Genomic DNA, 23,796 nt, shown 5'->3' with positions numbered 1-23,796 from the left:
CTTTTCAAAGAAACGCGGAAATTCGTGGAGCTCTGTCTTTGCCTCCCGATTTCAGCTGCATCATCAGAACGTTCTTTTTCTGCTCTAAACACCTGAAAACATGCTTGAGAAGCTCAATGACACAAAAAAGACTTACTCATCTTGCGTTGATGCATGTCCGGCTGCGTAGTCGTCGGCATTCGTCGGCTGCGTAGCCGAGTGGTGAGAACGTCTGCGCGACGTTCGAAAGGACGTGGGTTCGACACCGCTCCAGAGCACGTGGCTGTGTCTCGGTGAAAGACACTTAAAGGCAAGCCAAATAAGGGGAGCAGCTGACTCGAAAACTATATGTCACTTCGCTGCTTCCTGTCGTATCGCATCTGTGATCACAGTGTACTGTATTTTATCGCAATTGGCGCAAATAAAAACATGATTATGTCCACCAAAACACTGTCGATGTCAAAGAACTCATGACACAGTTGATAGAAAAAACACTTGAGCAAAAAGCACTCTTCGGAAGCGTATTTCATATTGATTTCCTGAACAGCTGCTTTGTTGTTACCGTTCTTCATTTGTTACAATAACAAAGTGTGTGATTTGGCGTCGTTTTTTGCACAGGAGGGGACCGAATTCTTACAACCCGTTCTTAAAGTTCACCTGCAGAAGGGGGGTCTTGGGGGCGAAGCCCCCCAGAAGCTGACAACACTGCGGAAGCTTCGGCCCCCCCTAGAGAAAAATAGTTCCCGCGCCACTGAGTTAGTGTATGTCAGCAAAGACCTGTTCTTCGACTTGTTTATTTTTATACAAGAAAATGCTTGTTCGCATATGTAGGCTATGTGGATCCAAACAGTGTCAAAAACTTAGCAGCAAAGTTTTTTTAAGTTTGGAAACAAATCGTCAGACAATGACTTGTAAAAGTGATCTGAATCTGACTGATCTTGAATCTGACTTAAACTTCTCTTTCAAGTCGTTAGGCTATTTGCTTGCAAGTCCAGCAGTTTCAGCTGTAAATCCATAAACTTCTGTAGTGAATGGAGAGCTGAGCAATGAGCATATTAAACTGCGGTTCAGGGAATGGAATGGAATGGAAGACGTTTTTTCCATCTTCCATCCTGAGATTTTCTTCCATTCCATCTCCATTCCATCTTAGAAATCTTCCATTCCATCTTCCATTCCATCTCAGAAATCTCTTCCATCTTCCATTCCATCTTCCATCTTCACATTTTGTGATCTCCGCGTTGAATATGCCACAAATAAACCTAAAAACCATAGGCTAAATTTAAGCTAAAAATTTAACAGCAGTATTTTCCTAAAGATTACGTACCATTTGGTGTTATAACTAGAAACGTAGATTGATTCTATAAATACAGAAAGAAACAACACCTAGCAAAGTTAAAGAAACTGTTGTAGTAGTCTACGTTGGCAGGCCCTGATTTAGGGGGGGGGGGGGCAGAGAGTGCAGGTGCGCCGGGCCCCCGACTTTTGAAGGGCCCCCCTACGTGGACAAAATGGATTTTGTGTTATTATTATTTTATTCTTTCAGCCTTTGAAGTTTCTGCAAAGTGCTGTGTAGAGCAGTATCGGATTAATGCTACTGTAGTTGTAGAGGTGGTTTTTCGCGCCGTAGGCGCGAAACAATTTTCTTTTTTTGCACGAGGGCCCCCGATCTGAAAGTGCCCCAGGCCCCCAATCAGCTAAATCCGGCCCTGGACATTGGAGAAGATAACAAAGTACCTAACGAAAATCAAGATCTTCCATTCCTTTCCATCCTTGACATTTTCCATCCCAAAATCTGTCTTCCATTCCATCTTCCATTCCATTCCATCCCATCCCATTCCCTGCTGCGGTTACAGGTTCTTTAAGTTTTGGAACCTTCTGCCGAATTCAATAGCCAAGGTATCCAACTGAACTTTATACTTTGCTGCAAGTTCACCAGAAATGTTTGCTTCTTTCAGCAAAGGAAAGTGACAAAACCTGTTGTTACCAGCTTGTCTGAGGAACAATGAAAGCTTCATTTGGAATGATTTAACGTACATCTCGTGTGTAAATGAACCATTGCCCTGAAGTTTTACATTAAATTCGTTCAACTTTTCCATGATATCAATGGGCCAATGGCAAACCTAAAGTCCAACCTCCACTCTTCATCAACTATGTTGGTACTAAAATCACATTGAATGCTTTTCATTTCCAGGAACATCACGATTTCTTCTCTTAGCTCCCACACTGGTAGGCCTATGGTAGCCGCTACCGCATTTGTATTTTATGATTAAACAATGCGTGAGAGCATGTTGCAATAGGCTACATGCGCGACTGACGTGTGTGTGTTTACGCACTGAAAGTGAAGAGAAAAACACAATCGTAAAGAGAATAATATTTTGTCACGTAACCTGTTTAATTAAAACAATAAGTGATGAGTAGGAGTTTCTGCAAGTGCCGGCGGGCCGCATAAAATGGTCTCGCGGGCCGCATGCGGCCCGCGGGCCGTAGTTTGCCCACCCCTGATTTATAAGGTTTTGGTAAAAGGTTTCCGTCGTTCCGGTTGAGTACATTGCAATGTTTAGATGTGATGTTCATGAAGCAACTCTCTGCGGTGGTGCGTTGATAATAATTACTTTCATTTTTCAAACTTTTTGTTTCTGACCAGTTAATTTTGTGATCCTCTTCTAGCATGTGTGAACAAAGGGCTGACTTTTCATGTTCCATATTTTTGACCACTTTGCGATGTTCTTTGACCCGGGAATTTATACTACGTTCAGTTTGGCCATTCAGTTCGCTCTGAGGATGCGCATTGTCGTGGTGCGCGAAACGTCAGTGAAGCAATAAACCATCTTGTTTGTTAATTTTACTTTCAATTTCATCAGATGAACGTAGCAACCAGTGCTAGAAACGATAACCTGCAGTTGAATGGACTGCACTACAACGCCGTATATTATCAAAGTGATGCAAAAGTTGGCAAATTTCTTACACATTCTATTAAACTTCCTTTGTGTTTTCATCAAACTCGTGTAACAAGCATTACTATAATGACTTGTTGGTTTACAAGTGATTGCAAGGATTAGCTTTGTAAACAGACCAGCAAGTTTTATCTTCCATGTAAACTTTTTGATGAACTGCTTGATTCAATGACCTCTCCTAAGCTTATTCAAACCATCTCCCGCTAGAATTCGTTTAGGCCTATGAACCTTTTGCTTAGCCCACTCACTTTAGACATAGGCTTAATAAACACTCAAAATGTCAAGCCATGACCGTGTTATGTGGCCTGTTTAAAGTGACTGATTTTTATAGTTAAAAAATGTCTTTTTCTGGTAGTTAGCCGTATTCAATGCAAAATAAGCTTGTGTAAAGCTTTTTATATCTCAACAACCATTATCCTAGAATAGTTGAAATAAAAAGAAGCTTGAAGCTGTTATACCTTATCTACATTCTATATATACTGTAGCCAAATCTTCAAAAACCTACTAGAAACAGGTTATATTTGGTGATACATTTCATTTGAACTGTTTTTTTATTACTATTGTTATATGAGAAATATGTGTAAGCAAAGTTTTCGTTACCAGGGTGGCTGTCAGAGGAGATGACAGGAAACTCTATATGGATGACGATGACGCTCTTCCAAAATACCAGGCTTTGACCAAAGTTCTTCGTCCAAAGTAAAAGTCAACGTCAAACAACACTTTGTTAAAATCACTAATCCCACACATGCCGTTTAAGTGCAGACTAATTTTATGCTACAAATGTAAGTTTAAGATATAACGGATGGTAGGTTGCATGGCTACAGTATTATTCAGATGTTGCATCAGTAATAAATGATTCAGACGCAATGTAGGTGCAAATGATAAAAAATAAGTCTCAATCTAATGTATAGTAATTTGCTAATTTCTTTGTTCGTTACGATTCCCCTGATTGAAAGTGTGTAGATGGCCCAGCTTGTAGTATCCACACACTGGAATTGACTGCTGCTTGCGTGTATGTAGGCTATCCTCTCAATTAGCAGGCCTATACATTCTTTGGTAGTAATTGTCGTTCCCTCCAGTTCAATGTGTTTTAAACTTTCTGCCAGACAAATGAAAAGTGTGTTTAATGACGTAGTTTTGACTAAACAATTATTATTCTACCTCTGCTGTCGATTGTCCATCACAAAAAAACTGAGCAGAAGATTTTGATATGAAGCTGTCTTTGTAGGCCTACATCTTCATGTAAATGTTTGATGCGAACTACTTGGTTAGCCTGTTTGCCGTTTGAGAGGTTTTGTAAATAGACGGTTTACTAATAAAGCATCCTCATCAACAAAGACTGGTTGTAGGCTATGTATATTGTATAAGTTAGTTTGTAAACTTTAATTTTCCTTGAGGCTGATTCGGGAAAGGTATTGTGGCAAGACATCCCGCTATTGAAACTTAATAATTTCCAATACCAGATTACGCGTAGGCCTACGTAGGCGGTAGCATCGAGAAAACAAACACATGTTTCATTCAGACTCGCTATCTGGTGTTAGAACTAGAAGACGTATATAAGAACTGTATTTTAATTCAGTGAAGAGCAACGTGGTCCAGGTGGACCACAAGTGGTCCACAGAGAATTTTCGGTGGTCCACGGACAAAATAATTCAAGACACACACACACTTTCGGTAAAGTTATTTCCATATTGTATTACAAAATTGTACAATCTTTCATCATATCCTCTCCAACAACATGGCTAGTTGAGGCTGGATTTTCTGTTATTAATGACATTTTTTGTAAAAGAAGAAACCGACTTGATATTAATAAGCGTGGTATAGTAAGATTAAGATTGTATCAAACTTTTACTTGTAATTATGACTTAATGTGTGACAAACATCAAGAACAAGGCAGTCACTGACGTAAAATTTTATGATGTTTGGTCAATTGTTACTTATAAATATCATATGTTGTTTTTCTAAACTTAAGCCACAATTATAAATCTGATATACAAAAAAGGCTATGGTCCACAGAGATTTCTAAAAAAATTTTATGGTCCACAGTCACAAAAAGGTTGCTCAATGCTCATCACTGTTTTAATTGACCATGGAATTATCCTATTATTTACCCTTTCAGAGGCTACAAAGGAACACATTTGACATTTTTCACCAAGTACGTTGCCTTAATAATATTGTTTGTTTTTATATAGCGCTGTATCCATCGCAGAATGCGCTGCTCCTCAGGGCTTTACAAAGCAGACAGTGTCGATGCAGCCGTATCGAGGCGCAACTGGGTACAGTATTACCCGAATCCATTCCATTGCTCAGTGCCAAGCAGCAATTAGATTCGGTATCATTTTTAAAAGGTCTTTGGTATGACCCGACAGGGTATCGAACCCATGACTACCGATGCAGAGGCGAGCACACAGAATGAAGTTAACCAATTACTCTACGGCAAAATAGCGACATTATTGGGAAACCTTTGTCAAATACAGATTTGTCAGCATCGTTCCATTCTTCATCCTCGGACTGACAAAGCCTTGATAGGTTATTTCTGGTAGGGGAACGTTCAAATATTACGTAACGCCTTCGAGGGGGAGGGGGGGTTTATGCAAAGCGTTACGTTGGCGTCACATCGGGGGAGGGGGTTCAAGCAAAACGTTACGTAACGCTTTCGAGTACGGAATGGTATTTTTTTGTGCTGAATTCGTAATGAAAAAGCGTTACATGGGGGAGGGGGGGGGTCAAAAATTCGGAAAAAAAGCGTTACGTAATAATTGAACGTTTCCTAGTTTCACATACTTGTAGAGGCTTTTGGAGCATGGCCGGCCATTGAAAACCTCAGTGTGTACTTTGTGTGACAGTTCTTTCAGAAACAGTTCCACGCATTGACAAGCTTGTTTAAAAAATGCAGCATCAACAATCTCACTGAAACTCTTTTCAATAAATCCGTTAAAGGTTGTCATGAGTTCAACCACTGAAAATACAGCTTTTCAACATTTTTAGTTCTAATCTAGACAAGCTTGGTAGGAAGTGGAACTAATAACAAGTTGGAGGAAATGCAAAAAAGTAGCAATAATATCGCGAAAAGACGTTTTTGATTTTAAAAATTTACATTAAAACAGCGAGACGTAGACTGAATGTCGGGTTGAATTTTATAAAATTGGTTAAATTGTACATTAAGTATGATTTTATTGAACAGTTTTGCGGGGAATCGCGAGGCTACATCGATTGCTCTTAGAGCAGGGGTGGGCAACGACAACGCATGTTGCCGCAACATGAGGCCCTTTTCCATGTTTTGCGCGGCCTTTCATCTTCTTCCAGCTATTTTTCCCCAAATAAGTCTATTTGAGTGTTCATCATGTTGGAACCTTTGCTCTTTCAGTTTCCTGTTTGAAGTGCGACCTAACCCACAGGCTGCACTACTGCAGTTATTATTTGTTTTGCTGTGAGGGTCAGAAATAAAAACAACTGTAGGAATGTCAAGAAGACTAAGATCCTACACTCCTCAAGCTGTAAAAACCACCAGTTCCAGGAAAGAGAGAAAGTTTCATGTGGTGTGTTTTGACGAGGCGTTGACATGAATTTTATTTGTAGTCTACTACGCTCATTGTGAGATGTGGACTCACCCCAAATGTTCAGGGGTTAATGGCCCTTTAAGGGACAATTTTAACTAAATGCAAAAACTGCCGTGACGAAACAACAGCAGTTTCGAAACCAACCGCTGACAAGCTTACAATTGGTGATGTAGAATTTGACGTCGTGTTTGCCTTTTGCTATCTTAGTGACATAATTGCACAATGTGGATGCCACTGCAGTGAGTGTGCAATTGGCCTGGAAGAGTCTCCGTGAGCTCATCCTTACAGACAGGGATATTCCCTTCGGTAGCCGTGGCCATGTGTTTGATATGTGTGTGAGGAGTGTCCTATGGTATGCAGGTGAGACCTGGCCCATTACGAACAAAATCGGCTAAGTCGCAATGACAATGCCATGGTACGATGGATCTGTTCCAAGCGCCTTTCTGACCGAGTGAAGATGGAGGAGCTGAGATCGAGGCTTGTCATCCATCAGCTTGAAGATGTCATGAGATGGAGAAGGCTGTGTTGTGCAACGCATGAAAGAAGTCCTGTGGCCGAAGAAAATCCTTGTTGAATAACCCTCAGCACTTTTGTTGCGTTGGCTCGACAACATTTTTGAAGATTTGCGACTGGATTATTTTGTTTCTGTAGAACCTTTGGACCGGGTCGCATGGAGAAATGCGATTAGACAAAATAGACATTTGTGGGCGTCCAAGCCTCGCAACACCGGGAACAAAAAATGTTAATTCGTGTAGATACCGTAGGTAGATAGAAATAGTCAGTGGTGTACGCGTCATTGAAATAATTTGACGGCGTCAGCGCATATTGCCTAAAAACTTTACGGCGTAAAGGACTGCGTAAGCTCTTAAAGAAATTGACGGCGTCAGCGCTATTTTTTGCCAGCGTCTCATAAAACGCAAATATTTCAACCAAGTTCAGGCTAACAATAGCTATAAATAAAGAGCGGGTAGCCTATTATGTTTTGAGACTGTATTGTAATTAGCTGCTCAGCCTATTAGTTATTTCCTTGCAGAAAAACAAGCATTTCAAAACGTTTGTCTGACAAACTGCTGCGTTTGGGACGCATATTCAGGGGCGCCGAAGCGATTTTTGACTGGAAGGGCAGGAGTATGAAATAAGGGCACTTTTGTTGCTGAAAGGCCAATTTTTTTTTAAAGTTTTAAGATAAGATATAGCGATAATGCTCATCTATCAGCTCATTATCGAGTAATGATACAAGTATCCGCTGTACAAAGAACAATGGCACGGAAAGGCATCATGCTATTTTATAATCATGTAATATAACTTACTGTGATGGAGAATTTTGTGTCGTGAATATTATTTTGAGGCAAAAATAGAACATTATAATTAGGCTAAAAGCGAATAGCATAAATTGTTATATTGCAAAGTGTGCAGTAGCTTACATGACCTTAAAAGGGCACCATTGCCCCCTTTTCCCTCCCCATCCACAGAAATTTGAGGGCAGGGGGGCATCCGCTCCCCCTGCTCCACCCCCGGTTCCGGCGCCCCTGCGCATATTGTCCTTTCCAAGTGAAAACATGCGTTCCACACCAGCTTTGGTTGGTATTGGTGTGTTGTATTTCAAAAACAAGTTGAAAACGTTTAGTCGGAAAGGTACCACTGTTCCAAGCGTGCTGTGATAGTTTAGCATGTATAAATCTTTTAACGAGGTCCACTGCACCAACATCGCTCTTTTCAGGGGCATAGAGCTCTTGAAATAAAAAATATTCAACGTCCGCCATGCCATTCATGAATTTTTCTGTTTCTGATCCCTCGTTCTCAATACATGGGTGATCACCATTTGGCGAACTTCTTCCGCATGTATTCCAGGGAGCCATTCCAACCAACGCAAAAACTGGTAATTCGGATGAGTCGCGCTGGCCAGAATACATTGTGAAACTCTTATTGTGAAACGAGATTTTCCATGAAAACAAAAAATGACGCTTAGCGCTTGACGCTTAAAATCGGCAAAATAGTTGACGGCGCTATCTCTTCCGTCAACTGAAAAATAAATTGACGGCGCTAGCCTCAGCGTTAACAAAAAGTTGACGCCGTCAACGTACAACACTGGAAATAGTAAGCTACACTATCTTCAGCTGGGTGACCCGGGTCCGCAACAATTTTGTCCCAATGATAGTTACCAAATTAGGACTCTCTTTAGCCGTAGGGCAAGAAAAACACCACAGTGCAGAACCTTCGGTCCTGCCTGTAGAGTGTGTAGACATTTAGACAAATACATTATACAATCGACATTGGCGTAGTTAGCCTATCCAGTTGATAAATCTAGTAGCGGCAGCATTGTCGGGGACAAGAGCTTGGCTTATTTTTCGTCACCTTTTTGAACCTCCAGTGTATTTTTTTCGTTTACTTTAGAAAGACATTTATAGCTTTTCTTTTCAGTCTGCAACGAAACCGCATTTACGAAATAATGTCGTTGTCGCATTTATAGCAGGGCTTTGGAGTCTGAGAGATTTTGGCCTATCCGAAGTCGTCAAATAAAAGGCCGACAAGATACAAAACGACCAACAATATAAGTTTAGTTTGCTATTTTTTTTTCAAAATATTGTTTTCCATATTGCGCTCTAAGACTCTACCAGAAGTATTTGTTCTTGTGAAAGTCGTCGTTTCAATTTTGGTCACAACTAAAAAGAAATTAAATTTAAAAAAATCTGGCAACACTTAAGCCGGAGAAGGTCAGTTAACAGCCCCGATTTATAAAAGAGTTGTTTGCAGCTGGGTAAAAAGTATCCTCAGAGACTGTGTACACCGAGTGTAGTCCTAGCAGGGGGGTTGATGACTGTTAATGTACAGCAGTTGAGCTCAAGTGTCGCACAGATGGTCAAATATTTCTACCCCCCTTGACTTCGCTGCTATGTGCGCCACCACCTCTACTAGCTTTGGAGTATTTGTACGTTGCAGCTACCTGGTTACGACTTCATCTGTTCTTACATTTAACTGGCAGGTAGGTGATTCATCTCTCCCTGGTCAGTTTAGCCAGCATTATAAGCGCGAAAAATCGTGTATTAATCCACTTAGCTTTACAAGGCAACCAGGTTTATTGCAGCCATGTGAGCAAGCTAAATCTGCGATGAAGACAACGCTATGTAAAACCACCTATTCCTTTCCACAAGTCGCAACATCTATATTATGTTGAACAATAAAACAACGATTTCAAGCAAATAAAATGTCCTCATCCTTTCAACAAGTCCGCCCCGTTAGCTCAGTGGTTACGCGCCGGGTTCAAGATCACGCGGCGCTGGTTCGACCCTCGGGGTGTGCGTTTGAGTAACACATTCAAGACTGCTCTCCATTCAGCGGTACTACCTGGTGAATGGAATAATTCCCCGGCAATAACATTTCAACGATCGGAAAACTTCACTCTGCCAATCTCGGTAACCGGCCCTGCGTCAAGAGCCTCTACAAGTATGTGAAACTACCAAGAATAATTAATCAATCAACGCTTTGTCAGTCCGAGGATAAAGATTCAAAACCAACCAACTGTCTACATCCATGGCGCAATCTTCAATGTGAGCAAAGTGTCAACGAAATAAATTTTTTTTTTTATTTCTGTAATTAAACTCACACGTACAGCAAGCTGCTGCAACAAAACATCGCTAACAAATTCACCTGTTTAAAGTTAGGTTAACACAAACATGTATCGCAAACGAAGCAGAGAACTTGAATGGAGAAAGCAAGAGTTGAAAGTAGCCTACTGTATCAGAATTCAACTTCATTACGTTGTGTTAACATCGTCAAGCATTAAAACATCGTTCGTTGTAGTCAAAACATCTTTAGGGGCGACATCTTCAGTGGAAACATCTTTAGGGGCGACATCTTCAGTGGAAACATCTTCTGACTTTACGGAGGAATCACTTTCGCCAACTACGACCACATCAGAAGTCTTAACCTAAGGAAGACATGAAGAATGACTACAGAGTAATGGGATGTAGGCAAAGAATACGCAGATCAACCCACAAGATAACAAGAGGAAATCATAATTGAAACCGACAACATCACTTGTGACAGCTGTGAAAAATCTATTCTAGAGCTTCCTTTTTCAAAATGTACCTTTTCCACCAAATCTTCTTGAGCAGATTCTTTTACTTCCTCCTCCTCTTCCTCAGGTATTGCATCGGCAGTGTCAGGGACGGAAGTGGTGTCTTCAGCGATAACCTGAAACCGTCAGAACTTTCGTTTGTTTCAACTCATCTCTTATTTTCAAGAAGTGAATAAAACCGACAATCGCTACATGGATATTGGATATACACAATTTTGCGATATTAACGTTACATAGATGTAATCTGACAAAACTAGAGAACATGTCAAATCACATAAAATACCAACTGGAAAGACCAACACAAGCAGTGTAGAGTAAGAGAAATTACATTAAATTTTTAGTTTTCTAAAAGACGTCTGATACCAGTTTGCAACCTTCTGTGAGGTAGGTGTGTGGTACAAGTAGCACCTTTGAACCCTGGGCAGTGGGCAGTCGCCATGGATTGTTACACCATGGGTCTCGGGGAACACTGGTCTTGATCACACACCAAACTAACAAGTGGGTCCACGTCCCACCTCATGGGCAACAACCTCGACTGGTTGGCTAAAACTTGTTAGAAATCCTGCAGCCTTGCAGGAAATACTTTTTAAGTAAAGGCTAGGCCCACCGCCAATAACTGTGGTTAGCGTCAGGAAGGGCATCCGGCTGGAAAATCTATGCTCCAAAATATTATTTAAATGCAGCAAAAGCTAAAAATGGCCCCTAGTCCCCAGCAGCCCTTAGATGGGCAAGGGGTGCGAAGAATCTCTGGGTTCCGAGAAAACAAAAACAAAAAACATTGAAAAAAGATTATGGTGTTAGAATCGGATGCTGGAATGTGGGAAGTTTGTGTGGTAAAGGAACTGAAATATGTGAAGAACTAAGAAAAAGAAGGGTGGATATATGTTGCCTGGAGGAAGTAAGATGGAGGGGACAGTCAGCGCGGTTTTTAGGTGCCAATGGGAGGAGATGTAAGTTATGGTGGTCAGGAAATGACACAGGAATCGGTGGTGTTGGTTTCTTGGTAAAAGAGGAATTGTGTGAGAAAGTAATAGAAGTTAGAAGAAGGAGTGACAGAGTGATGACAATGGTACTTGCTTTTGAAGAGGAGGTAGTGAGGCTAATCTGTGCATATGCACCTCAAAGTGGTAGAGATTACTTAGAAAAGGAAAGTTTTTATGATATTTTGGCAGAGGAATGGGATTTATGGAGTTCAAAAGAGTTGGTGTTTGGATTAGGAGATTTTAATGGACATGTTGGAAAACAAGAAAATGGGTTCGAGGGCCTTCATGGAGGGTATGGTTTTGGGGAGAGAAACATGGAAGGAAGAATGCTACTTGAATTTTGTGATGAAAGGAAACTTTGTATTGCCAACATTGGTTTAAAAAGAAAGGGAAAAGGAAGGTGACTTACAGCTCAGGAGGACATGAGTCGGAAATTGATTTTATTGTGGTTGGGCAGGAACAGAGAAAGTACTTGAAGAATGTGAAAGTAACTCCGTGGGAGTTGCAGCATAGACTAGTAGTAGGAGACTTAAATATGAAAAAAGTGAAGAAAGAACGAGTTTTTGTGAGAAATGTGTGGAAACTGGAGGAAAAAGAAACGAGAATTAAGTTGGGAAAAGAGCAAAAGAGCTGGTAAACATGAGTGCGCAGGACTTGTGGGCTTCATTTCAGAAAGGTGTCCTAGCAGCATGTGATGAAGTATGTGGGAAAAAGAAAGTGAGGAGGGATCGTGGAGACACATGGTGGTGGGATGAAGAGGTGAAGCATGCGATTTCACAGAAAAGAGATGCATACAAGCAGTGGCGCAAAAATGGATCAGAAGAGAATAAAAAGAAGTATAAGAGTATGAAAAAGAAGGCAAAGAGGGTTGTTGTAAGAGCTATGAAGAATGGTGCTGAGGAGGAACTTAATAAAATGGGGGAAAGCCAAAACAAAGTATTCAGACTCATAAAGCAAATGAAAAAGGATGGGAAAGATATTGTAGGGGGAAGATGTATAAGGAGTGGAGATGGGAAGTTGCATTTCAGCCCGGAAAGCAGAGGAGAAGTGTGGAAGGAACATATGGAAAATGTTATGAATAAGGAGAATGTATGGGATCATATGACAGAGGTTGATCTGGTAGAGGGTCCAGTGGGAAAGGTTACTCGTGATGAAGTGGTGGAGGCAATGGGGCAAATGAAACTGCATAAAGCAGCCGGTCCATCAGAAGTGAGCGTAGAGATGATAAAAGCAAGTGGAGAGTTGGGAATTGAAGTAATGCTACAACTTAGCCAAAGGGCATTAGATGGAGAGGGAATGCCGTAGGAGTGGAAGCATAGTACTGTTGTTCCACTGTTCAAGAGAAAAGGGGATGTGAGAAGTTGCAGTGCATATAGAGGTGTAAAACTACTAGAGCATGGAATGAAAATTGTGGAGCGAATACTAGAAAAGAGGTTGAGAACATTGGTGAAATTAAATGATATGCAGTTTGGATTTATGCCAGGAAAAGGTACAGTGTATGCTCTGTTTATATTAAGAATGCAGGAGGAATACCGAGAGAAGCAGAGAAAACTATATATGCGTTTCATCGACTTAGAAAAGGCATTTGACAGAGTACCAAGGAAAGTGATGGAGTGGGCAATGAGGAAAAGAGGTATACCGGAGGTATTAGTGAGAGCTGTGATGTCTATGTATGAGAATGCAAGAACAAAAGTGAGAGTTGGATCAAATTATTCAAACGAGTTTTTTGTGAAGGTTGGTGTACACCAAGGATCAGTTTTGTCACCTCTGATATTTGCTATTGTGGTTGACTTAGTAGTGAAGGATTGAGGGAGGGCTTATTGAGTGAAATTTTGTATGTAGACGACCTGGTCTTGACAAGTAATAGTATGGAGGGACTGGAGAGAAAGTTTGAGAAATGGAAAGAAGCATTTGAAACCAAGGGAATGAAGGTGAATCTTGAAAAAACAAAAGTGATGGTGAGTGGAGCAGAAGGAACAGTTGTTGAGAACAAAGTATATCCCTGTGGAATATGTGGCAAGAGAGTGATGAGAAATTCAATGCAATGCAAGGAATGCGGAAAGTGGGTACATGCAAGATGTGCTAATGTCAAGAGAGCCGCAACAAGATTGGCGAAGTGTTTTGTTTGTGGGAAATGCAGTAAAGGAAGGAATGAAGTGGAAGGCCATGATGATGAGTTCTGCCATGGCATCGAAACAGTGACAGACTTCTGTTATCTGGGTGATCGGATAAATGGAATTGGTGGATGTGAAGCAGCAGTGACAACAAGGGCAAGATTGGGCTGGGCAAAGTTCAGGGAATGTGGGGAAATGTTGCATGGCAGAAAATTTTCACTAAGGATGAAAGGAAAAGTATATCGGAGCTGTGTGCGGCCTGCAATGCTATATGGTAGCGAGACATGGGTATTGAGAGAGAGTGAACTGGCAATCCTGAGAAGAACGAAAAGGTCAATGGTGAGAGCAATGTGTGGGGTGAAAACGAGAAGGGAAAAAAGGACTGAAGAATTGCTGGATATGCTAGAGATGAGAGAGACCATAGACCAACTGGCAAGGGCAAATGGAGTAAGATGGTATGGACATGTGATAAGGAGGGAGGAAGGAAGTTTTCTTAGAAAGGCACTAGATCTAAAGGTGGATGGAAAGAGGAAACGCGGTCGTCCAAGAAGAACGTGGAAACAACAAGTGAAGGATGAATTTAAAAAAGTCAGACTGAAGGAGGAAGATGCAAGGGACAGGGTGAAATGGAGAAAAGGGATTAAAACAATTGCTGCGCGGAAACAATCGGCCACCTCCACTAGTGGGGAACAAACCGACGATGAATTATGATGATGTGAACTGAAGATGACAAGTTTCATCGTCAGTAGTTCAATGTTTACAAAAAGATGACACTTTTTAAAAACCAATTCTTGCGCGATAAAAACCAACCTCAGTAGCATCCTTCTTCTGTTCCTTTTCAGCTTCAACTATCGTTTCTGGTATTTCTTCTTCCGTTGGGGAATGACCTCCTGGTGTGAGGCCATCACCTTCATCTGCTGGATCGTGCAATGAAGTCTGCATGGCATTCTAAATCACAAACGCAAGTTGCTGGATGCATAGACATGAGTTTTTGAATAATTAATCAAATAAAGAGATGTGGAGCCGCTCGGGATGTAACAAGATTGGAATTAAACTCAATCAAACAATAAAATTGCGCTTGCAAATATAAACGATGGCCGAATGAGTGTTTCCTTTTTAAAATGTACCTTTTCTACCAAATCTTCTTGAGCAGACTCTTTTACTTCCTCCTCTTCCTCAGGTGTTGCATCGGCAGTGTCTGGGACGGAGGCGATGTCTTCAGCGATAACCTGAAACCGTCAGATATACTTGTAGTCTTCAAATCATATTTGCAACTCAATAAAGTTCATAATCTTTACATTGATACACGATCTTTCTACATTAAAGTTACAAACAATTTTGCAAAACTAAAAAGCAGGCTGAGTGATGTTATGAAAATACCAGATGGAAAGGTAGCACATGTGGTCCAAGAATTGCTTTGAACAGGAATCGACAGTTCGGAAGGTGCGTACTCTCTTGGTGTGTGTAAATTGACAATGTCACGAAATTGTAAGAAAATGTTGCAACAAAGACACAAATTCAACATCACATTGTATTCCAAAACACTCCACACACTCCGAATTATTGAAAGTCAAGAACACACAGAACCCATCACAATAAATCAAAGGGAAAGTTACTTCAGCGTCAGCAGAATCCTCAACTTTCTCTTCCTTCTCACTTTCGTCCGCGTTTTCAGGTTCTTCCTTCACCGAGGTGTCGAGCCCTGGAATGCCGTCGCCCCCGTCAACAGGATTGTACAATGGAGTCTGCATGGCAATCTGGAAGAGCGCAAGATGATGAGCGGACACGAAGACAAAGCTTCGAACTGCTTCAGAGCCAAACTAGCGAGGGGATAGAATGCAAGGCTGCAGCCGTTGTATGCAAAGGAATACTTACTTCGCACGTCATATCGCAAGAACTAGATTTGATGGCCGTGTCAGTCAGTGAGACAAATAACTGTAAAAGCGGTTTAAACTAAACCCTAGAAGATTGTTTGTCACTATTCTCCGTTCTATGGTTGATGATACATCGCATGCTGCAGCAGTGCAGCTGGTAAAAGTGAGTCCCATACATGAATCCAAGCATCGGGGGATGAGAAGATAAGGTTCTCATTATACTAAGCCTTCGGCCCTAACGAGAGTAGGGTGGCCAGTTCCTTTCTCTCGGCCGCCTTTACTTCAGCAATTACGCCCACCCAATTTATTACACTCTGGGTAGAGGTGAGCGGTGTTTGTCAACAACCAGCATAAGCCGGGAGTCGAACCAGGATTGCGTGATTGGAAAGCGAGCGCCTCATCCGCTGCGCTATCCCTCCCGCAGCTGGTACTTCTCTTATTATCTCCTAGAACAGCTTATGGTTAAAGACATGATAAAGCCTTGCAAAACTTGTTGATGAAACAACTCCTAACAACTCACAGGAAGTGGCGTCAGTTCACAGTGATCCCCGTAACAGTTCGGATGGAAGTTCTCGCCATCCACTTTGACGCATCGAGCGAACTGCCATTCGTCATCTGTTTCGTTGTAGAACGTTTCGAACGCCTCGTTACAAACTTTGCATTTCTGCAACACAAGCTCAAAAGTTTGAGTGAAACTTCAACTTTGGAATTGACCGTGACATTGAGTGAAACTTCTACTTTGGAATCAATAGTAACGTTGCATCAATGTAAAAGAATTTGGTTTCCGGTCAAGTCATCGTGTACATCACGACTCGGGGTCACCAAAGCAAACTGCAACATTTTCTCAAGAGTTAAGTATATAAAAAAAGCTTTCAAAATACCGTTGCGCATGCCACATTAGATTCACTAGCGTTAAACGAATGAAACATTGTAAGCGCAGAAACTCAAATTCGGTGCACAACTCTGTGATTATAACTCACGTCTTCGCCCGGTTTACCGGTCAGTGGAACAGTCAGGTCGTTCTCAGCTGTGTTGCCATTGAGTGGCTCTGCTTCACCGTCTTCTTTGTCTTCAAGGAAAACACTCTTGACTCTACCCTGAGGATTTTCTATTTCCTCGTAAGTGATCCAATCCTGGAATGAATAAAACGTTTGCTTTTCAAGATATAATCAGCAGATGTCAGCACACACATACGATGACCCGACAACTTTTGCCAAACGTAGTAACATCGTCGCCCTTCTACAACATCGTTGCCGGGCCGCGAATATTTTTTTCCCACGACATTTCTGTCTCATTTACATATTTTGGTAAAAGTTTGTATTAAAACCGTGTGGAATGCAACGGTTTCTCGTTGGCACGGTTGGTTGAGTGGTTTCGTCCTCCGCCTACTGATCGTGAGAACGAGGGTTCGACGCCCGTCGAAGTCAAACTTTTTTTTTTCTTTAAATTAATTTTTGCGGTGCACAAGAGCTTTTGCAAAAAAAGGAGTGTTAGGGAAAGCTTATATTTTATTATCATTGCAGAATTTCATTGGCAAATAGTTATTTCGCAAGCTGAATCAACCAATCTCTCAAAACACTTTCGGAAAATCTTACTTTTAGAGTGGCTAGAATCAATGAGACAGAAATGTCGTGGGAAAAAAATTTCGCTGCCGGGCCTGGCGGACACGCAAACATGCTTGGACACTTGGACAGTTAAGAGCCTCACTCTACCGTCACAATCAGCTAATATGCTATATTAGTATATCAGTTAAGAACCAGTTTTGGTAACAAAATGGGTATAACATAATATACCATATCTATCAGGCATCAACACAAGGCCGAGAACTCACTATAGAGTAGCGAACATTGCGTTTCGCACTTATCCAACCATTAAAACTATACGTCCAACCCTCGCAAAACGAAGAACAAGAGACGTTGGATCGTATAGACAGACAGACACATAAATAGATAGATAGATGGTAGTGCTCAATGTTAAGCAGAGCTAATTCAAGTAAAATGAATCACTATTATTACGACTAATGGTATTAATATGAATAGTGCTTCTATTTACTTGATTGATAGATAAACAATAAACACTATTAATAATACCAAAAGTGTTCATTGTTCAACGCCAAGCAGAGCAAGTTACATCAAATATAGTTATAGATTTTATAGTTTTATTATATATGAATTACTTATATTATATAGCAGGGGCTCCGGACACTTCCTGAGAGTGGGGGGGTAATTTAAGCAGAGCGGGAACGATGTTTTGACATCGACAGGGGGCTTATTGGATTATCGCATCACATATACTTCTGGGAGGTCGCTTCCCAGACCCTCCTTCGCATTACTGAAAGCTTCAGTTTCTTATACAGCGTCTTAGGCGGCATATTTTCGCGCCGTAGGCGCAAAATTTTTGCCTTTCAGCACGATTTAAGGTCGAAAAATTATTTCAACAAATCTAAAATCGCGAGCAAAAGCTCTTTAATATTTGCCACATTTTTTGAAGTTTTTAGACAAATTTGACTGGAAGAGGGGACGTAGGCCTACGCAAAAATTCCTCTCTGTATTCTTCCTTGGCTCAAGTCTTCCAAACTTTGCGCTTCAGACGCTAAATGGTTAGATTTAAAAGATCAAAAGCGTTAAGGTCCAAGCTTTCTATAACTTAATTTACAATTGCATGAATACAACACGATAACCTGTGCCATAACATCCACAGTGAAAGAAAAAGTTTCGGCATTTAGGGTCTAGGCCAGTGGTTCTTAACCTTTTTTTCCCCAGCGCCCCTTTTCAGAGATTTCCATAGTCTGGCGCCCACCATAATATAAGGGCTGTAGCCTACTAATGACATTTTCTTCCAAGACTATAAGGCTAGCCTACAGCCAGTAGTAATTAGTTATTAGTTAGTAAGAAAAAACTAGTTTAAGCCGATGTTAGTTTTAATACTAAAAAATCAGCACAGATGTGCCTTAAGGCTCTTAACTTAAAAGTCTTAAGGCACATCTCTGCTGATTTTTTAGTAGTTAGTAAGAGTTACACTAATAACCATTATTGACTGACTATTATTATGACCAGTCCTTATGGTTTGCTTGCACTGCCTGCCCGCTGTCCCTGCCAAAAGCTGACCACAAAATGCCATTTACTTACTACAAGGAAAGGGAAACAATGCCCATTATCAACAACAAAGGCCATGCACAACACCATCCGACGTCCACGCTTGTCGGATGGTGTTGTGCATTGTGCTGTATAGGCCAACATAGAATGCTCTGAGAGAGAATCACTACTTCCCTTGTTAAACACAATCTCTATACTGTATATAGCTCCTCATCCTCGGTGGATTCTCGTACCCCCAGCAGAACTACTAAAGCAAATTTGCAGTGAGGAAAATATCGTTACACCTTCTGAATGTAGCGCCCCCTATAACGCCCCCTGAATATTTCCGCCCCTCTAAAAGTTAACAGCGCCCACTAGGGGGCGGTAGCGCCCAGGTTAAGAACCACTGGTCTAGGCCAACGGTGTTTAACCTGCGGCCGTATGGCCGCATGCGGCGTCGATGAATAATTATGCGGCCGTTAACACGTAGCCTAATTTCATAAGCATGTGTTGGCGACCGTGTCCTATTGTTGAAATGAAAAAATTATTTCATTAAAAAAATGAAATGTATTTTAAATGTTTAAGTTATTTTGGCAGCCGATTGTAGCATCGAATAGACAGCGATAGACACGTGTTTCGCCCATGATTTTTTTTTTTTTTTTTTTTTTTTTTTTTTATTTTTTATTTTTTTTTTTTAGGACAGCGAGCAGCAGTAACGCTTCGCTAACCAGAACGGTGTAGCTTCCACGCTAGCCATAAAGACCTCCAATTAAACGTTTAAGTTATTTTGTAATCAGCCTTGTACTGATAGCCGGGAAGAACGCCTTTCTTCACATAACCCACCCCAGGCACCTGCTGGTTTTGTTGGCTCTTTCTTTCCACAAAGATAAGAGTTAAACTGACTGGTAAAGCGGCGGTCGATTACTCAAGTGGCAAGAATACGGTGCGATACTGATGAGCCCAGCCTCATGGGCGAAACACGTGTCTATCGCTGTCTATTCGATGCTACAATCGGCTGCCAAAATAACTTAAACGTTTAATTGGAGGTCTTTATGGCTAGCGTGGAAGCTACACCGTTCTGGTTAGCGAAGCGTTACTGCTGCTCGCTGTGCTAGTGAGTAATCAGCCTTGTGCTGATAGCCGGGAAGAACGCCTTTCTTCACATAACCCACCCCAGGCACCTGCTGGTTTTGTTGGCTCTTTCTTTCCACAAAGATAAGAGTTAAACTGACTGGTAAAGCGGCGGTCGATTACTCAAGTGGCAAGAATACGGTGCGATACTGATGAGCCCAGCCTCATGGACGAAACACGTGTCTATCGCTGTCTATTCGATGCTACAATCGGCTGCCAAAATAACTTAAACGTTTAATTGGAGGTCTTTATGGCTAGCGTGGAAGCTACACCGTTCTGGTTAGCGAAGCGTTACTGCTGCTCGCTGTGCTAGTGAGTAATCAGCCTTGTGCTGATAGCCGGGAAGAACGCCTTTCTTCACATGTATTTTAAATATTAGCCTACAGGCTACAAGGATATCTAGAACCACTGGATACCTTCAAATTTTAGAGCTTGAAAAACATTTTCATCGTAAGTTTTTGTAAGCTAGACTGTATTGTTAAAATCGTTTAGAGACAAAACTTTTTCCTCGACCCAATTTCATTGTAACATTAGCCGACATTGCATTATGTCCTTAAAAAGAAAAAGAACACTAGCAGAGGAGAAAAGGGTATTCAGTTCCAAATGGGAGTTGGATTATTTCATGATCGAGACGGCAGCGCATACTATGATGTGTCTAATATGCAGTCAAGTAGTTAAAACTGTTAAAGGAGATAAAGCAAAGCAGCATTTTCGTCGTCATATGTCACACAATTACGCAAAATTAGGCAAGTCGAGGAAAATCTGTGTCGAAAATGTGGAAAAGTTCACTTGATTATCCAATGTTGCGAGAATTGGCAAGAGAAACTCTTGTTCTTTTCGGAAGCCCTTAGGCTACGTGTGCGAGTCTGCCTTTTCACAAATGAAGTAGCCTACCTGAAAAACGAGTAGCCTACCGAACGCAATTGTTGGACGGAAACCTGGAGTCTCAACTAAGACTGTATCTCGAGAGGTTCTCAACTTAGCAATTTTATCTGCTCGTATGCAAAATCAAGGGAGTCACATGTTGCAATGTCGCAGACGGAATAAATTCATTTCAAAAAGTGTTATGGCGCTATTAGGTATAAGTATGATAAGTTTAGTAGATATTAACGAATAAATTCTTCTCTTTAATAACGCAAATTAAAAAAAATCATTTAAAACTCACTAGCGGCCGTGCTTTGTAGAATTAATCTGAATGCGGCCGGCAATAGCAAAAAGGTTGTGCACCCCTGGTCTAGGCCTACATTCAATTCACAAAAAAAAAATAAATAAAAGCTAAAATGCATTAACTTTTACAACAACCAAAAGTATAAAGACATTGAAACAGTGCAACTGCAGTGGGTTTCGTTCGTGAGTGGCAAAAGCGAAATTAAACAGTTTGTAGCAGTGAGAAACTATGACGTCACACACAGCGCATTGCGATGCGTATATTTTTGACAGGATTCATAGTTTGGCTATAGATGACTTGGCGTTGTCTTGCGAGTCGGAGTTTCCAAGCAAAAACCTCAAAAGTTGTGCAAAAAAAATAAACATAAAAATAACACAAAAGTAAAAAATATATTAAAAATGAAATTTTTATCTCTACATTAGTGGGGGGGGGTAATTTTGCATTAGTTACCCCCCACTCCGATTGGTAGGGGGGTAATCACCCCCCCGGCCCCCCCTCTAACGGAGCCCATGTTATATAGTGATAAGGCGTTCAAGTCTAGTGTACGTTTACTGCGCTGATGAAAGGTCAAAACAGTGACGCTATGTCTGCAGTTATATGTTATATTTTATGTTATAGCTTTTGATTGTATAGGTTTGGTTTTGAGGTTTTAGAAAGTAATAACTATATTTGATGTAGATAGATAGAGACATCAGCAAATGCTTTTTGCCGAGAAACAATATAGGATATAACTGAAAATATTTTTAAAAGCGAAGAACTACTCACTCCTGCCGAAGGATAAAACTCTCTGTGGAAGAGTGCACTTCCATCTTTGTCCTTCTTATTGGCCCGGTAGTGCCAGTCGAGATGATCGGCGTAAAGGTCTGTTTGCCTCGTGGTGAAGCGTAGACCACAAGCCGAACACTGTATGCCTGTGTAGATACGCTTTACTATCTCCTCGTGTCGTCTGCAAAGCAACGGATTATTAGAGGACAATCAAGCCAGAAATAAAACAGAAACATTGTCAGTAAAGTCATGTTCTTCCACGTTCGTGCTTCTGTTCCTTCTACAATGAAGCCGAACGATCGTTTTTAAAAATTTTTAAGACTTCAAGTGCACAATGTGTGTCGACTACATAGAAAGGAAATGAGGATCAGTTATTCTTTTGCTACCTCATCTCATACACATCGAGCTGCTCCAATTGAGGGTCCACGTCTTTTAGGCGCACACAGTTAGGCACCAGTCAGATAGGCGCGCACACTGTGGCGTCTGGATATTTAGGTTCGGAGCACTGTGGGGCCATTTTGGTGCTATTCCTAGTAAAGTCTGCAGATTGTATCAGCTTGGCAGGTAGGGCGATGCTTTTCACACAAAATGTTATATTGAACAGAAAAATATGCTGTTTTGTTAATGCGCGTGTGGAGATGAGGTGCGAGACAACGCTCTACTACTCTTGATATTAGCACATCTCCACAGGACATTTGCTATGCATCCTGAACACAGATTGCAGCCAGATGGAACCTTACTTCCTCTTTCGCAATTACTTCTACTCGGGATTGATTGGTCGTGTGGGAGTATGTATGAGACAACGCTCTACTACATGAATACATTTCTATGAGGCACATGAACCCTAGCTACAAGTTGCAAGCATAATGGTGCGATTTTGCTCGTTATTAAACCCAGTCGGGGTTTTGACGGAAAACTAAGTTACTCTTCACTCAACTCTACCACCCGCTTGAATATAGGCTATGGTATGTTTTTTACTGATGTTTAGTGTAGTTATTATTGTAATATAATTTTGGTAAAGAGGTCACTTTCTTCAACCACAGAAATATACAACCAAGCAACCACACGGCATTTAACATAATCCATTAAAATTGAACATAAACTATAAGCTACAAACGTTTTCGGCCATACACACGTTAGCCCTTATCAAGTAACAAAAAATAACTGCTTATCATATCTACAATGAAAAGGAATAACTGATCTAAAAACTCATTGTGCATTTCGTTTTTCAATTCAGTTTTTAGATCAGTTATTCATTTTCATTGTAGATATGATAAGCAGTTATTTTTTGTTACTTGATAAGGGCTAACGTGTGTATGGCCGAAAACGTTTGTAGCTTATAGTATATGTTCAATTTTAATGGATTATGTTAAATGTCGTGTGGTTGCTTGGTTGTATATGTCTGTAGTTATTATTTGACTCACTAAAAGTGAACTCAGCCATGTTTGGAAACTTGAATAATTTATTGATAGAGCTTTCGCCGACGCAAACCTGGACTAACAACAAATAAATGCCGAACACGCGCATTAAAATACAATATATTTTTCTGTTCAATATAACATTTTGTGTGAAAAGCATTGCCAGTTTAAGCAGCTTCACTCACGGAAGCCATGACATATTTTTCTGTACAATACAACATTTTGTGTGAAAAGCATTGCCCTACCTGCCAAGCTGATACAATCTGCAGACTTTACTAGGAATAGAACCTAAATGAACGGGCGCCACAGTGCTCCGCACCTAAATATCTTGACGCCACAGTGTGCGCACCTATTTGAGCGGCGCATAACGGTCTGCGCCTAAAAGACTGGCTCCCCCAATAAATGGACGAAGGATGGTGCAATCGTTGAGAATGCAACACATAAACTAAGTTTCGGCAAGACACTCCGGTGACCTTCATTGGTGAGGCCAACAGCATACAAGTTCATTTTACTCAATAATGTTCGCTTCGTCATACTGCGTGGTTTGATTAATTTTCACATTATGACACAACTAAATTGCTTAGAATTTTCTAGGCTTTTGTTAAAAAATAGCAAAGTTTTAGCAACAATTCTAAACATAAAAACGTTTTTTGGATTCAGTAACTCAAAAAAAACAACCAAACACTTGTAACATTCAG

At 40.9% G+C, this 23,796-nt stretch overlaps 2 protein-coding genes across 2 annotated transcripts in view; one reads left to right on the top strand and one right to left on the bottom strand.

Annotated features, from left to right (window-relative positions):
- LOC145783016 (uncharacterized) overlaps positions 1-4,264 on the top strand; it is a 37,808-nt gene extending 33,544 nt beyond the window's left edge. The window contains exon 10 of the mRNA XM_082594776.1: positions 3,537-4,264. Coding sequence (XP_082450902.1) covers positions 3,537-3,633 — 97 coding nt within the window. The 3' untranslated portion in view covers positions 3,634-4,264. The remainder of the gene's footprint in view (positions 1-3,536) is intronic.
- Positions 4,265-9,779: 5,515 nt separating this feature from the next.
- The window catches only part of LOC145782811 (uncharacterized), a 46,124-nt gene continuing 32,107 nt past the window's right edge, over positions 9,780-23,796 (bottom strand). The window contains exons 22-29 of the mRNA XM_082594576.1: positions 21,681-21,861; positions 16,523-16,675; positions 16,063-16,206; positions 15,285-15,425; positions 14,796-14,897; positions 14,479-14,616; positions 10,583-10,687; positions 9,780-10,421 (exon numbers count right to left, since the gene is read on the bottom strand). Coding sequence (XP_082450702.1) covers positions 10,248-10,421; positions 10,583-10,687; positions 14,479-14,616; positions 14,796-14,897; positions 15,285-15,425; positions 16,063-16,206; positions 16,523-16,675; positions 21,681-21,861 — 1,138 coding nt within the window. The 3' untranslated portion in view covers positions 9,780-10,247. The remainder of the gene's footprint in view (positions 10,422-10,582; positions 10,688-14,478; positions 14,617-14,795; positions 14,898-15,284; positions 15,426-16,062; positions 16,207-16,522; positions 16,676-21,680; positions 21,862-23,796) is intronic.

This window comes from Aplidium turbinatum, chromosome 14 (genome assembly GCF_918807975.1).
Source record: "Aplidium turbinatum chromosome 14, kaAplTurb1.1, whole genome shotgun sequence".
Classification (NCBI taxonomy): Eukaryota; Metazoa; Chordata; class Ascidiacea; order Aplousobranchia; family Polyclinidae; genus Aplidium; species Aplidium turbinatum.
Note: the sequence above shows the minus strand (reverse complement) of the source record. Positions and strands in the feature narration are given on the sequence as shown.